The sequence below is a fragment of the Sminthopsis crassicaudata genome, chromosome 3 (genome assembly GCF_048593235.1).
Source record: "Sminthopsis crassicaudata isolate SCR6 chromosome 3, ASM4859323v1, whole genome shotgun sequence".
Lineage (NCBI taxonomy): Eukaryota > Metazoa > Chordata > Mammalia > Dasyuromorphia > Dasyuridae > Sminthopsis > Sminthopsis crassicaudata.
In genome coordinates, this window is record NC_133619.1 from 357,595,540 (window position 1) to 357,612,117 (window position 16,578).

The following is a 16,578-nucleotide window of genomic DNA, read 5'->3' on the forward strand; positions in this document are numbered from 1 at the left end:
AATATTGATAATATATTTGTATTTTGCTAAGACATTTGCATCTTCTGCTATATTCTAAACTTAATAGGCATTTAATTAAAGTCATAACTCTAACACATTTTGATGTACTTATGAGACATATAATTATTCATTCACCTTTAAGCATCCAGTATAAGCATGTCCCTGACATTTTATAAGTGGTGGTGGTAAGCATGTTCTTGATAACCTATATAATCGCTATATTTTATATCAAAACTCATAAGTACACAGTATCGTCACTAACAATCATAGCAGCTCATGATCATAAAAGAAAAGGTAGGTGGCTCAATGAATAGAGCACTGAGACTGAAATCAGGAAGACTTGTGTTCAAATCCAGTTACAGACAGTTACTAACTGCTTGATTGGGTAAAATATTAACTCTGTTTGCTTGCCTCATCTATAAAATGAGTTAGAAAAGAAAATGGAAAACCACTCCATATCTTTGCTAAGAACTCCAAATAAGCTTATGATAATTTTGACACAACTGAAATGTCTGAACAACAACAAAATGACTTTTAATAACCAAGAAAAAATTATCACAATTTTTTTTGTATCATAAATTCTTTGGAAGTCTATATTAGAATACACTGAATTATAATAGCAAATAAGTTAGTGAAATTTTTTTTCCAACAAAGTTCATGTGGTCCATGGACATCTTGGAGGCCCTGTGGATCCCAGGTTAAGAATCCCCACATTTACACCATCATGATACTTACTCAAAATACTACTGATAGTTATAATACAGTGACATGTAAAAATTAAATGGCTGAAAAAGTAATGGAAGTGAAATAAAAATGGTATTATTCATAGCAAATTAGTTGCTATGTTTCAGGCACTGTGGATACAATTTAAAAACATCAGTCCCTATCTTTTGGAAAATTATATTTGATTGAGGTCTGTGGAGATGAGAGATTGAAAATATGTACTCTGAAAAGTAGATAGAAAATATATACTGAAATACTTGTTATTCCTTGTACATAATATTGCATCTCCCAACCCTGAACTTTTTCATTGGCTTTGCCTCATGCATGAAATGATCTAATTCCTCACCTCTATTTCCTAGCTTCCCTAGCTTTGTCAAGACTCAGTTCAAGACCAATTTTTTTGCATAAGTCCCTTCCCAGTCTCCCTCCCCCATTCCTACCCCCACAAAATTCAGTGATTCTCTTCTGAGATTTTCTCCCTTTTTTCTTGTATGGGATGGGAAATAGAGGTAGGTAGATAAGTACACACATTCATATGCAGATAGATGGATGGACACACACACACATACACACACACATACACACACACACACACACACACACACACACACACACACACACACACACACGCTTGCCTATTTTCAGATGGATGGCAGATAGAGGCCAAGAAGTTGCCTGAGCTCTCCTGAGTTTTTCTTAGAAACAATGTTAAATCAAAGCTCTAAACAGATTCTGGAGCAATGAAACTCACAAAAAGACCCAATGAAATAATTTCTCAGCTTAAGATAATTTAGAATAATTTCAAGAAACATATTTCTAACTGGGTAAAAAGGAAGCTCAAATCAGCACTGAGGGTATCCAGACAAGGCAGAGGGAGGCCCTGATCAGTACAGCAGCAACCAGAGCTCCTCAATACAGGCTCTATTGTCTGGTGGCATAGCAGGTCAGATGTAGGCCTCTAATTCTAGCACAGAAAGCAAATGACAAGGCCAGAAACACTGGCATAACAGGGGAGTGAGCAAGCAGCAAACTCCTGAGACCTCAACATGAAAAGCCAAAGATCAGGACCCTGGCACCCAGCACACTAAACTTGGGAAAGTACCAGTTCTTGACCAGGAGCAGAGGTCAACTTTTAAAAAGAGCAAAAAACCCAAAAAGCTCTGACCATAGAAAGTTATGATGACAGGAAAGATCAAAATGCAAACTCTGAAGAAGACAACAATGACAACAGTCTACATGTGAAGCCGCAAAAGAGAATACGAAATGGTCTCAAGCACAAAAACTCCTCTTAGAAAAATTCAACATAGATTTTGAAAATCAAGTAAAAGAGATAGAAGGAAAAATGTAAAAAGAGAAATGAGAATTATACAGGCAAATTATGATAATAGAATTAATGGTTTGGAAAAGCAAACAAAAATTGATTAAAGAAAACAATTCCTTATAAAACAGAATTGGACAAATTGGATTTGGGATGGAGTGGAGAGACTTAGGAAAATTATTTCTTTGCAAGTAAAATTGGCCAAATGGAAAAGGAAGTACAAAAGCTAATAAAAGAAAATAATTCTTTAAAAATTAGAACTAATTGAGATATCAAGAATCAGTCAAACAAAATCAAAAGATTGAAAAAAAATAGAAGAAAATGTAAACTATTTCACTGGAAAAACAACTGACCTATGAAATAGATTCAGAACAGAGAATTTAAGAATTATTGGACTATTTGAAAGCCATGTTTTAAAAGAAAAAGAAAAAGATCCTGGACAGCATCTTTCTGGGAACAAGGGAATAAGTTTCAAGGGAAACTTAAATAAGGGATCAGATGGTAAAATAGTCAGTGAAAGATTCCACCAATCACCTTCTGAAAGAGATCCTGAAATGAAAACTCCAAGGAATATTGTAGCCAAATTTCAGATTTATCAAGTCAAAAAGAAAGTATTGCAAGCATTCAAGAAAAAAATAATTAAATATCAACAAGTTACAGTTAAGATTACATAAGATTTAGTGTAAGACTTCTATATTAAAGGATTGGACGGTTTTGAATGTGATATTTTGGAAGGCAAAGGAAAATCAATTAAAACTAAGAAACAATTACCCTGAAAAACTGAGCATGATCCTTCAGTAGGATAAAAGGTTATTCAATGAAATAGAAGACTTTGAAATTTTTCTGATGAAATGACCAGAGGTGAATAGAAATCTGTTTTTTAAACACAAGACTCAAGAGAAATGTAAAAAGGCAAAAAGAAGATAAAACATGTTATTCAGCAAAATCATACTGTTCTGTTCATATCCTTACTGAGAAGATATTTGTAACTTTTGAGAACTATGTATCTATTAGAACCCTTAGAGACTATACATAGACAAAGGATATAGATATAAGTACACTTTCATGTGATAATATATTAAAAAAGAGGAGGGGCTGATAAAAAGTATTGTATTGAGAGAAGATAAAAGGAGGAGGCAGAATAGAGTAAATTATAACAAATAAACTAGAGAAAATGACCTAATACCGTAAAGGGAATGAAGGGAAAGGTTGAGCATTGTTTGGATTTGATGCTCATCAGATTTGGTTCAAAGAGGGAATAATATACATACACAGTTGGGTTTAGAAATTTATCTTATGGGGCAGCGAGGTGGAGCAGTGGATAGAGTACCAATCCTGAAGTTGGGAGGACCTGAGTTCAAATGTGGCTCAGACACTTAACACTTCCTAGTTGTGTGATCCTGGGCAAGTCATTTAATCCCAATTGCCTCAGCAAAAAGAAAAAAAAAAAAAAAAGAAAAAGAAATTTATCTTACCCTATAGGAAAACAGAAAGGTATAGGAGAAAAAAGAAAGAGAAGTAATAGAATAGAAGGCAGATTGAGGGATGTAGTAGTCAGAAACAAAATACTGATAAGAAAGGACAGGGTGAAAGGAGAGAGAAAAAGTGTAAACGGGGGAAACAGCATAGAGGGAAATATACATTTGGTAATCATAAATGAATTTAAATGGGGTTAACTCTTATAAAATATCAATGGTACTGTACTTTAAGATTTTGATTCAACAAAAATTTCATGTAATAAAGGGTCATGGAAAATTTAATTTTAAAAATCAATTGGAAACTAAATAATCTGTTACTAAAGAATGAGTGGTTCAAACTACAAATCATAGAAACAATCAATAATTTCACCCAAGAGAATAACAATAATGATACAGTATACCAAACTTTTGGGATATAGCCAAATTAGTATTTGGGTAAATTTTGTCTCTAAATACATACATGAACAAAATAAGATATCAATGAATTGGACAGGAAATTTTAAAAGCTAGAAAAAAACAAGCAAATTAAAAAATCACCAATTAAATAACAAATTAGAAATTTTTAAAACTCAAAGGACAGATAAATAAAAATTAGAAAAAACTATTGAACTAATAAAACTAAAAATTGAATTTATGAAAATAAAATAAAAATCAGAGAAATGTTGGTTAGTTTAATTAAAAAAGAAGAAAATCTAATTACTAATATTAAAAATGAAAAGGGTGAATTTGAAGGAAATTTTAAAAAACAATTGGGAAAACAATTAGGCACTCTTTTCCCCTTTATGCCAATAATTTCTGACAATCTAAATGAAATGCCTGAATATTTACAAAAAAAATAATTTGTCCAGACTAACAGAAAAGGAAACAAAATACTTAACCCAATTTTAGAAAAAGAACAACAATGAACTCCCTAAAAAAAATCTTTTGGGCCAAATGGATTTACATGTGAATTCTACCAAACATTAAAAGAACAATTGATCCCAATACTATATATATTATTTAGGGGAAAAAAAAATTAGGTGAAGAAAGAGTCTTCTGTAGCAAAATCCTTTTATGATGCAAATATGTTACTGATACCTAAACCAGTTAAGAGCAAAAACAGAGAAAGAAAATTATACACCAATTTCTCCAGTGCATATAGATGAAAAAATTTGCAGTAATTTATCATGAGAATAATACACTATGACCAGGTGGATTTGTACTAGGAATACAGGGCTGGTTCAAAATTAAGAGAACCATCAACATAACTGATCATATTAATAACAAAACCAATAGAAATCGAAACCACGTGGGGCGGAGCCAAGATGGCGGAGAAGAAACACACAACTCAGTGAACGTCCTCACTCCCTCACAACCAATTAGATAAATTAAGTCTCAAAATTAGCTCAGGACTGATAGATACCACAAGGACTGGAAGCACGACTTACCAGCTGAAGAGAATCTGGAGTTTCAACAGGAAAGGTCAGTTCTCAGGGGAGGAATAAGAGAGACCAGCACAGACGGTGGGGTAGGGGCACACTGCGACCATTGCACTGGGAAGGGCTCTGGGAGCAGAGAAGCCACTGAGGTAAAGGAATCTGGCACAGGCTGTTAGCTCTTCTCTGCTAATTATTTAGCAGTTCAGAAGAGAAAGCCAAAATATTTTAAAACTCAGATTAGATTTTCCCCGATCCTGGGGGTGACTCAGCAGAGACTCGGCACCAGGGGGTGTGGCCTCAGCTACCACCTGAGAATAGTTAAGAGATTGACAGGTGGGTGGATACGGCCCAAGGCAACACACACTGCCTAGTTTAGCTGGAGGGAGTGGAACTCAGCTCCAGGAAGTCCCAGAGAAGCGGAACCTTTGAACTAGGGACCGCGGTTTCTGGCAGACACTTCCAGTCTGAGCGCAGGGGCTTTTCATGTCACCTGCTGCAGACATCCATGCCCCACCCGGACACATAGGCTGGGCTTTGTGCTGTCTTTACTATTCTACGCCCTCGAAGCACAGTAGTGCTAATCACCTCTGAGGCACATCCAGGAGGGGGTGGGGAACTCTCTCCCAGAGCTCTGTCTTAGCTCAGGCGCAGGAGCCGCTGCATCCATCAGGTCTGGGAGGAAGCTGGTAAAGAAGTAAATAAATAATTTCCTACCCCAGGGACAGACCCCAAAAGATTTTTTAAGTATGAGCAAAAAAGCTAGAAAAACCATAGATTCCTTCTACACAGAGAAAGAGTGGGTATCCAACCCCGAGGAAGTTAACAGCAGAGAGACAGCAGATAACAACCTAAAGGGGAACGATCCCTGCCCCCCATCACATAACTCTCTCCTAGAAGAAGCTCTTAAAAAATTGAGGGAGTTTGAAGAAAAATGGGGAAAGGAAAGGGAAGCTATGATAGAGAATAACAACGTCCTGAAATTGGAGTTGGAAAAAATAAAGAATTCACAGGAGATGCAGGGAAACAAAATTTATGAATTAGAAAAGGTTAAAAAAACACAGGAAAGTAGGATTTCTGAATTGGAAAAGATAAAAAAGTCTCAAGAAAATAGAATTTCTGAATTGGAAAAAGAAAATAATTCTCAAAAAAAAAAATTAGGGAAATGGAAAGAAATTCAATAGAGCAAAATAATTCATTTAAAAACGAAATTGGGCATTTACAAAAAGAACTAAAAACTGTGAAAGAAGAAAATAACTCCTTAAAAGTCAGGATGGAACAAATAGAAATGAATGATTCACAGAGAACCCAAGAATCAGTCAAACAAAACAAAAAAAAATGAGAAGCTGGAGAACAACGTCAAATACTTACTGGGAAAATCTATAGACTTGGAAAATAGATCTAGGAGAGATAATCTGCGGATTATTGGACTTCCAGAAAACTATGACCAAAAAAAGAGCCTAGATTCTATATTACAGGAAATTATCAAGGAGAACTGTCCAGAGATAATAGAAACAGAAGGGAAAGTAGATGTGGAAAGAATTCATCGAACTCCTTCTGAAATAGACCCTAAAAAAAGAACACCACGGAATATTGTGGCTAAGCTGCAGAATTACCAAACAAAGGAGAAAATCCTGCAAGCAGCTAGAAAAAAACAATTTAAATACCAAGGTGCCACAATAAGGGTCACCCAAGATCTGGCTGCCTCCACATTAAAAGATAGAAGGGCCTGGAACCTGATATTCTGTAAGGCAAAAGATCAAGGACTGCAACCAAGAATGAACTACCCAGCTAAGTTTAGCATCTTTTTCCATGGAAGAAGATGGTCATTCAATGAAACAGAGGAATTCTATATGTTTCTAAGAAAAAAACCAGACTTAAACAAAAAATTTGATCTACATCCACAAGACTGAAGAGAAACAGAAAAAGGTACACAGAACCCTTGAGAACTGTAACTCTGTTGTTGGTATATAAAAAAATACTCAAGGATAATTTGATTTTACTGATATAAAAGAAAAAAAGGGGGGTGTAGTAAAGGGAAGGAGGTCGGTTCAGAAAAAGGGGAAGGAGTGATAAAAAGAGGGAAACTACATCCCAGGAAGAGGCATAGAAAATACACCATATCTGAGGGAACTTAGTGAGGGGGAGAATCATTGTGTGAATCTTACTCTCATCAGGAGAGGCTCAAAGAGTAAATAATTAACATATTTGTTTTTCAGAGAATTTTCTCTCACCTCATTAAAAGGGGGGAGAGGAAAAGGGAAAAGGAAAAGGAGAATAAATGAAGGGACTTGGAGGGAGGGGGGAGGGATCCTAAAAAAAAAAAAAGAGGGAGGGTTGCGCGTCACAAGGGGGGTCTGTAAATTAAATATCGGGGAGGGGGATCAGGGGGGTCAAGGGAAAAAAGCATAATCTGGGGATAATACGATGGCAGGAAATACAGAATTAGTAATTTTAACTGTAAATGTAAATGGGATGAACGATCCCATCAAACGGAGACGGATAGCAGATTGGATCAAAAAGCAGAACCCTACAATATGTTGCCTACAGGAAACACACTTAAAGCAGGGAGATACATACAGAATAAAGGTAAAAGGTTGGAACAGAGCCTATTATGCTTCAGGTAAAGCCAAAAAAGCAGGGGTAGCTATCCTTATCTCAGATTAAGCAAAAGCAGAAGTAGATCTCGTTAAAAAAGATAAGGAAGGAAACTATATCCTGCTGAAAGGTAGCATAAATAATGAAGTCATATCAATACTAAACATATATGCACCAAGTGGTATAGCATCTAACTTTCTAAAGGAAAAGTTAAGAGAACTGCAAGAAGAAATAGACAGTAAAACTATAATAGTGGGAGATCTCAACCTTGCACTCTCAGATTTAGACAAATCAAACCTCAAAACAAACAAGAAAGAAATTTAAAAAGTAAATAGAACATTAGAAAAACTAGGTATGATAGACCTTTGGAGAAAACTGAATGGCAATAGAAAGGAATATACTTTCTTCTCAGCAGTTCATGGATCCTATACAAAAATTGACCATATATTAGGACATAAAGATCTCAAAATTAAATGTAGGAAGGCAGAAATAATAAATGCCTTCTTCTCAGATCACAATGCAATAAAAGCTACATTCAGTATAAAGTTAGGGGTAAATAGACCAAAAAGTAATTGGAAACTGAATAATCTTATCTTAAAGAATGACTGGGTGAAAGAGCAAATTATAGAAACAATTAACAATTTCACCCAAGATAATGACAATGATGAGACATCATATCAAAATCTTTGGGATGCAGCTAAAGCAGTAATAAGGGGAAATTTTATATCTTTAGAGTCTTATTTGAAGAAAATAGAGAAAGAGAAGATTAACGAATTGGGCTTACAACTTAAAAGGCTAGAAAAAGACCAAATTATAAACCCCCAACCAAAAATTAAACTTGAAATACAAAAATTAAAAGGAGAAATCAATAAAATTGAAAGTAAAAAAACTATTGAATTAATAAATAAAACCAAGAGTTGGTTTTATGAAAAAGCCAATAAAATAGATAAACCTTTGGTAAATTTGATCAAAAAAAAGAAAGAGGAAAATCAGATTGATAGTCTTACAAATGAAAAGGGGGATCTTTCCACCAATGAAGAGGAAATTAGAGAAATAATAAGGAGTTACTTTGCCCAACTTTATGCCAATAAATTTGATAACTTAAGTGAAATGGATGACTTCCTCCAAAAATATAGGCTCCCTAGATTAACAGAGGAGGAGATAAATTGCTTAAATAGTCCCATTTCAGAAAAAGAAATAGAACAAGCTATTAATCAACTCCCCAGGAAAAAATCCCCAGTGCCAGATGGATTCACATGTGAATTCTACCAAACATTTAAAGAACAATTAGCCCCAATGTTATATAAATTATTTGAAAAAATAGGGGATGAAGGAGTCCTACCAAACTCCTTTTATGACACAGACATGGTACTGATACCTAAACCAGGTAGATCGAAAACTGAGAAAGAAAATTATAGACCAATCTCCTTAATGAATATTGATGCTAAAATCTTAAATAAGATATTAGCAAAAAGACTTCAGAAAATCATCTCCAAGATAATACACTATGATCAAGTAGGATTTATTCCAGGAATGCAGGGCTGGTTTAATATTAGGAAAACTATTAATATAATTGACCATATTAATAATCAAATTAATAAGAACCATATGATCATCTCAATAGATGCAGAAAAAGCATTTGACAAAATCCAACATCCATTCCTACTAAAAACTCTTGAGAGTATAGGAATAAATGGACTATTCCTTAGAATAACCAGGAGCATATATTTAAGACCTTCAGTAAGCATAATATGCAATAGAAATAAACTGCAACCTTTCCCAGTAAGATCAGGAGTGAAACAAGGTTGCCCACTATCACCATTACTATTCAATATAGTACTAGAAACGCTAGCCTCGGCAATAAGAGCCGAGAAAGAGATTCAAGGAATTAGAGTAGGAAATGAGGAAATTAAACTATCACTTTTTGCAGATGACATGATGGTATACTTAGAGAACCCCAAAGACTCTGCTAAAAAGCTACTAGAAATAATTCAAAATTTCAGCAAAGTGGCAGGATACAAAATAAATCCACATAAATCCTCGGCATTTTTATATATCACTAACAAAATGCAACAGCAAGAGATACAAAGAGAAATTCCATTCCAAACAAATGTTGAGAGTATAAAATATTTGGGAATCCATCTACCAAAGAAAAGTCAGGAATTATAAGAGAAAAATTACAAAACACTTGCCACAAAAATAAAATCAGATTTAAATAATTGGAAAGACATTCAGTGCTCTTGGATAGGCCGAGCGAATATAATAAAGATGACAATACTCCCCACACTAATCTATTTATTTAGTGCTATACCAATCAGACTCCCAAGAAACTACTTCAATGACCTAGAAAAAATAACAACAAAATTCATATGGAAGAATAAAAGGTCGAGAATTGCAAGGGAACTAATGAAAAAAAAACTCAGAGGAAGGTGGTCTAAGTGTACCTGATCTAAAGCTATATTATATAGCAGCAGTCACCAAAACCATTTGGTATTGGCTAAGAAATAGACCGGTAGATCAGTGGAATAGATTAGATACAAAGGACAAAAAAGGGTACATCTATAGCAATCTAATCTTTGACAAACCCAAAGATTCCAACATTAGGGATAAAAATTCATTATTCGGAAAAAACTGTTGGGAAAACTGGAAATTAGTATGGCAGAAATTAGATACGGATCCACACTTAACACCATATACCAAGATAAGATCAAAATGGATCCATGATTTAGGCATAAAGAGGGAGATAATAAATAGATTAGAGGAACAGAGGATAATCTACCTCTCAGACTTGTGGAGGAGGAAGGAATTTATGACCAGAGGAGAACTAGAGATCATTATTGATCACAAAATAGAAGATTTTGATTACATCAAACTAAAAAGTTTCTGTACAAATAATACTAATGCAAACAAGATTAGAAGGGAAGTAACAAATTGGGAAAATATTTTTAAAAACAAAGGTTCTGACAAAGGTCTCATTTCCAAAATATATAGAGAACTGACCATAATTTATAAGAAACCGAACCATTCTCCAATTGATAAATGGTCAAAGGATATGAACAGACAATTCTCAGAGGAAGAAATTGAAACTATATCCACTCACATGAAAGAGTGTTCCAAATCACTACTGATCAGAGAAATGCAAATTAAGACCACTCTGAGATACCACTACGCACCTGTCAGATTGGCTAAGATGACAGGAACAAATAATGATAAATGTTGGAGGGGATGTGGGGAAATTGGGACACTAATACATTGCTGGTGGAGTTGCGAAAGAATCCAGCCATTCTGGAGAGCAATCTGGAATTATGCCCAGAAAGTTATCAAACTGTGCATACCCTTTGACCCAGCAGCGCTACTTCTGGGATTATATCCCAAAGAAATACTAAAGAGCGGAAAGAGTCATATATGTGCCAAAATGTTTGTGGCAGCTCTTTTTGTTGTAGCTAGAAACTGGAAGATGAATGGATGTCCATCAGTTGGAGAATGGTTGGGTAAATTGTGGTATATGAAGGTTATGGAATATTATTGCTCTGTAAGAAATGACCAGCAGGAGGAATACAGAGAGGCCTGGAGAGACTTAAATCAACTGATGCTGAGTGAAATGAGCAGAACCAGAAGATCACTATACACTTCAACAACAATACTGTATGAGGACGTATTCTGATGGAAGTGGAAATCTTCAACATAAAGAAGATCCAACTCACTTCCAGTTGATCAATGATGGACAGAGGTAGCTGCAACCAGAGAAGAAACACTGGGAAGTGAATGTAAATTGTTAGCACTAATATCTGTCTGCCCAGGTTGCATGTGCCTTCGGATTCTAATGTTTATTGTGTAACAAGAAAATGATATTCACACACATGTATTGTACCTAGACTATATTGTGGCACATGTAAAATGTATGGGATTGCCTGTCATCGGGGGGAGGGAATAAAGGGAGGGGGGATAATTTGGAAAAATGAATAAAAGGGATAATATTATAAAATATATATATATATATATAATAATAAAAAATTTAAAAAAAACAATAGAAATCACAATTTCCTCTAATAAATGGAGAAAAAATCTTTTTGACAAAAAACTGCATCTATTTCTACTAAAAACAAAGCCTAGAAATAATGGGAGTTTTCCTTGAAATGATAAGTAGTATCTTTCTAAAACAGTGATAAAGCATCACATGAAAAGAGGATAAGTTAGAAGCTTTCTCAATAAGATAAGGGATGAAATAAAGATACCCATTATCACAAATATTATTCAAAATTGCACTAGGAATGTTACCATTAGCAGTAAAAGAAGAAAAATAAATTCAAGGAATTAGAATAGGCAATTAGGAAACAAAACACACTTTGTAGATGACATGATGAATCAGATAATCAATTAAAACAACTACTTGAAAAAATTAAAAATTTTAGCAAATTTGCATGATATAGAATAAACACTCACAAATCATCAACATTTCTATATATTATCACCAAATTATTAGCAACATGAAAACAAGAGAAAAATCTATTTAAAATAACTGTAGATAACATAAACTATTTGGGAGTATAACTGCAAAGACAAATACAGCAATTATATTAGGAACTACCTAAATTTATTTACTTATTTAGTTCCATACCAAAAAGTATTTTATAGAGATAGAAAAAAGTAACAAAGTTCATCTGGAAGAAAAAAATAGTCCAGAATATAAAAGAAATTATTGGGGAAAAATTGCAAAGAAAATTTACTTAGCTGTACCAGATCTAAACCTATATTATGAAGTTATCAAAACTATTTGGTACTGGCTAAGAAATAGAGCAGAATATCAGTGGAATATACTAGGTACACAAGACACAGAGTGAATGACTTTAATAATCTACTGTTTATTAAGCCCAAACAGTCCAGCTTCTGTACAAAGAACAAACACTTCTGAAAACTGGAAAACAGTATGGTAGAAACTAGGAATATACCAGCATCTCACATCTTAACTAAGATAAGATCAAAATGGATACATGATATAGAAATAATGGGTAACATCATAAGCAAATTAGGAGAACTAGAAATAATTTACCTGTCAGATATGTGAAGTGAAGATTTTATGACCAAAATAGATTACAAGTTGGATTACAAAATTACACAATGGATAATTTTAATTACATTAAATTTAAAAGGTTTTGCACAAACAAAACAATGTAATCAAGATTAGAAGGAAAGCCTAAAAACTGGGAAACAATTTTTACAACCAGAGTTTCTGATAAAGGCCTAATTTCTCAAATATATACATAACTAACTCAAATTTATAAGAATACAACTCAGTCCCCAATAGATAAGTGATCAAAGGATATAAACAGTTTTCAGATGAAGAAATTAAAGCTATGTCTACTCATATAAAAAGTTTTAAGTCAAAATTAATCAGATAAATGAAAATTAAAACAACTGTGAGGTACCATCCCACATCTATCAGGAAATTATAAACACTGGAAAAGATGTGGGGAAATTAGAACATCATTTCATTTTTCCTGGAGTTATAAACTGGTCCAAATATTCTGTACAACAATTTGTAAAATGATCAAATGGTAATCAAACTATGCATAGCCTTTGATCCAGCAATGCTACTATTAGGTCTACTTCCCAAAGGAATCATTCAAAAAGAAAAGAACTTACATGCATGAAAAATATTTATAATATTTGCTATAAGGAATAATGAGCAGACATATTTCAAAGAAACTGGAAAAGATTTACATTAATTGATGCTGAGTGTTTGGACAGAACCAGGAGAACATGGTACATAGTAACAAGCAACATTTTGTGATGATATGATAGACTTAGCTCTTCTGAGCAATATAAAAATCTGAGACAATTCCAAGATTCATGAATAAAAATGTTATCCACATTCAGAGAAAGAGCTATAGAATCTGAATGCAGATCAAAGCATACATTTTTGTTTTTTTTTTTTTGTTTGTTTTATTTTGTTTTCTTGTGGTTTTTCCCTTTTGTTCTGATTCTTCTTTTACACTTCTAATATGAAAAAATGTATAACATGATTTTACCTATATCAGATTGCTTGCTTTCCTGGTTAGGATATAGGAAAAAGAGGAAAGGAGAAATTTTGTAATTCAAAAATCTTACCAAAATTAATGATGAAAACTATTTTTACATAAGATTGAAAATATACAATTAAAAGAAAAAAAAGAATAGTAGGTTTTGAGGACTTGGTTCATATTTATGGTTTGCATTATTTTTGTTTGTTTTGTTTTGTTTGTTTTTATTATCTCAGTGTTTAACACATTAAGTTCTTTGTAAAACCTATCTGACTGACAAAGTAATTTAAGGGGAATAATACTAGTAACTGGAGATAACAAGATGGACTTCTATAGGAACTTATAAAGGACATAAACTTTATAGAATTTTAGGTTTTCCAATTGACAAAAGTGAATAGAAGTACATTTTATACATAGGGGAAAACCTGTGTGAAGGCAAAGAGACAGGAGATTGAATGTGATATACAGCCTGGCCAGTGTGATTTGACCATAAATTTCCTGAAAGAAAATTGTGTGCCATTTTATTGGAAAAGAAGGACTGGGCCAGATTGTGAAAGTCCTTAAAAGTCAAATAGATAGATTTCTATTTTATCTTAAAAAATAAAAATATATTGAATCTTTTTGAATAGAGGGTGTTATTTTTTAACCTGTACTTTAAGAATATCAATTTGACAGCTGTGTGGAGGAGGAACTAGAAAAAGAAGAGACTAAAGGCTGGGTGGTGGGGGAGGCTGTTAAAATTTTCCAGGTAAAAAGTAGCAAGTCTTAAGAAATGTGATGAGTGTGTGAGTGGTAATCATTTTAGGGATTTGCAAATTATTATAGACAGAGAATTGATAAAACTAGGCAACTGATTTGATATGAAGGAAAGGGAAGAATTGAGAATAATTGGGAATCATAATGTACATGCAAATGTTATGCAAAATCCACTTATAAAAATGAAAATATTAACCTTCCTTTTCTAATAACAAAGAAAGAGCAATTTAAATACATATGGAATAGATAGAGATCACCAGCCCTGAAGTCAGGAGGACCTGAGTTCAAATCTGGGTTCAGATACTTAATACTTCCTTGCTGTGTGACCCTGGGCAAGTCACTTAACCCCAATTGCCTCAACAGAAAGAAAAATACTGCTGATAGGGCCTGCTGTACACAGTGGCAATATGGGTAATAACAACTTATAGTTAAGTTGGAGTTAAACTAAAGAGAGTAGCAGTGAGGGTGAAAAGGTTTAAGAGATATTGATATTGAAGATACGTCCCTAACATTATGAATTTGATGTTATGATATATGTTGTTCCTTGATGCGCCTGCTAGAAATTGTGATTAATGTCATTGTGACATTTCTTTTTCAAACAATAAATCAATCAAAATAATCCTGAATACATTCAATGGAATTATCATTGATTTAACCAACACAAGGTGAATACACATAGTCTTCAATGATAGAGATAAGAAAACATTCATTTACTGTCCATATTTCAAAAATAATCACAAACTTTAGTCATAGAACTAAAGTTAAACCACTCTTACTAACATAGTTTTTAATATATTTTCAAATAAGGAAAAAATAGAGAAAATGATGTGACTAAGTAGTCTTTTTTTGTGCCTTGGAATAGTAAGAATATCTTCTTCAAAAGAGAATTTTTCCTCATTCAACAAGTTAACAACTCTCTCGCAAAGAAAATATCTATTATTTCCCTTATTGAGAAAGCAACAGTCACATATTTTCTTAAAAGCACTAGATACAAAGTTTGACCTTTTTAGGTAAATTCAATTTCATTATCGTCATAAAGATATTTGTAATTCCATTGATTGCCTTGCTGACACTAGCAAAAAAAAAAAAAAAAAAAAAAACAAAACAAAAAACAAAAACAAAAAACAAGTTAACAAAATGCAGTTCAGATTGCACTTCTAAGTAAAGCAGACTCAATTACATGAAGGAAATGGAAATCTTTGAATTCCTGCTAATGTACTTGTTTCCCTCAATAACTCTATTGATATTAAAAGTCTCCCACATTCTTCAAATGATCTAATTACACTTGTGAATGGCTATTGACTAAGAGTAGTATCATCTTAGTTATCAGACTATGTCTAGTAAGGAAAATCAGGCAAGCTTACTAAAAAGTAGCTAGAAAGAGACAGGTACAAAAAGATTGTTTTTGACTTACCACAGTATAGATCTGATGCTTGCGTCTTTTGGCCAAATCAATTATATTGACTCCATTATAATAAAGGTTTTCAATGCATCCATGAAAGTTTTTCTTCAGGAATGTTCCTGGTTTTCCAGGGACTGGAATCCCTCCAAAACTGAGCTTTGGGGAAAAATAAACCTCAGTTATAAATTGCAAGAGAACAGGAAACAAAATGAAGAGAGAGAGAGAGAGAGAGAGAGAGAGAGAGAGAGAGAGAGAGAGAGAGAGAGAGAGAAAGAGAGAGAGAGAGAGAGAGAAAGAGAGAGAGAGAGAAAGAGAGAGAGAGAGAGAGAGAGAGAAAGAGAGAGAGAGAGAGAGAGAGAGAGAGAGAGAGAGAGAGAGAGAGAGAGAGAGAGAGAGAGAGAGAGAGAGAGAGAGAGTTTTGCTTTATTCAATTGTATGCATGAGCCAAGTGGCTCAAATAATTATAGACTGCCACTTGATTACACATTGAAAAAGATACTGATTAGCCCACTTAAAAATAACTATAATTGCTGGCTTTTTGGGGGCCTACTTTACAAAACCTTTTTTGTAATCCTTTCCGAACTCGTTAAACTAAATAAAACAATAATTTGCAAGAAAGAAGGAGGGGAAAAAAGAAAATCAAAGTCCTTACATTTATTTCATACAAAAGAATCTGCAGCAACAAGGTCTTTTATTGTAAAGCTAAAAAATAATCAAAACACTAGTTCTAACTGCTACCAATAAAAGTAGCAGGTTATTTGGAAATATACCTAGAAAATAACTAACCTTTATGAAAAAAATGAGGGGGAATAGAATGTTACTAATCATTATATCCCACTTTCACCCATAAAGTTTTCCCATCTTCTTA

The 16,578-nt window shown here is 33.6% G+C and overlaps 1 protein-coding gene across 3 annotated transcripts in view; it reads right to left on the minus strand.

The window, feature by feature from the left end:
* Positions 1-16,578, minus strand: part of CNTNAP5 (contactin associated protein family member 5) — a 949,942-nt gene that overhangs the window by 525,528 nt on the left and 407,836 nt on the right. For all 3 annotated transcript variants that reach the window (XM_074301761.1, XM_074301760.1, XM_074301762.1), the window contains exon 7: positions 15,723-15,866. In XM_074301761.1, the coding sequence (XP_074157862.1) occupies positions 15,723-15,866 (144 nt within the window). The remainder of the gene's footprint in view (positions 1-15,722; positions 15,867-16,578) is intronic.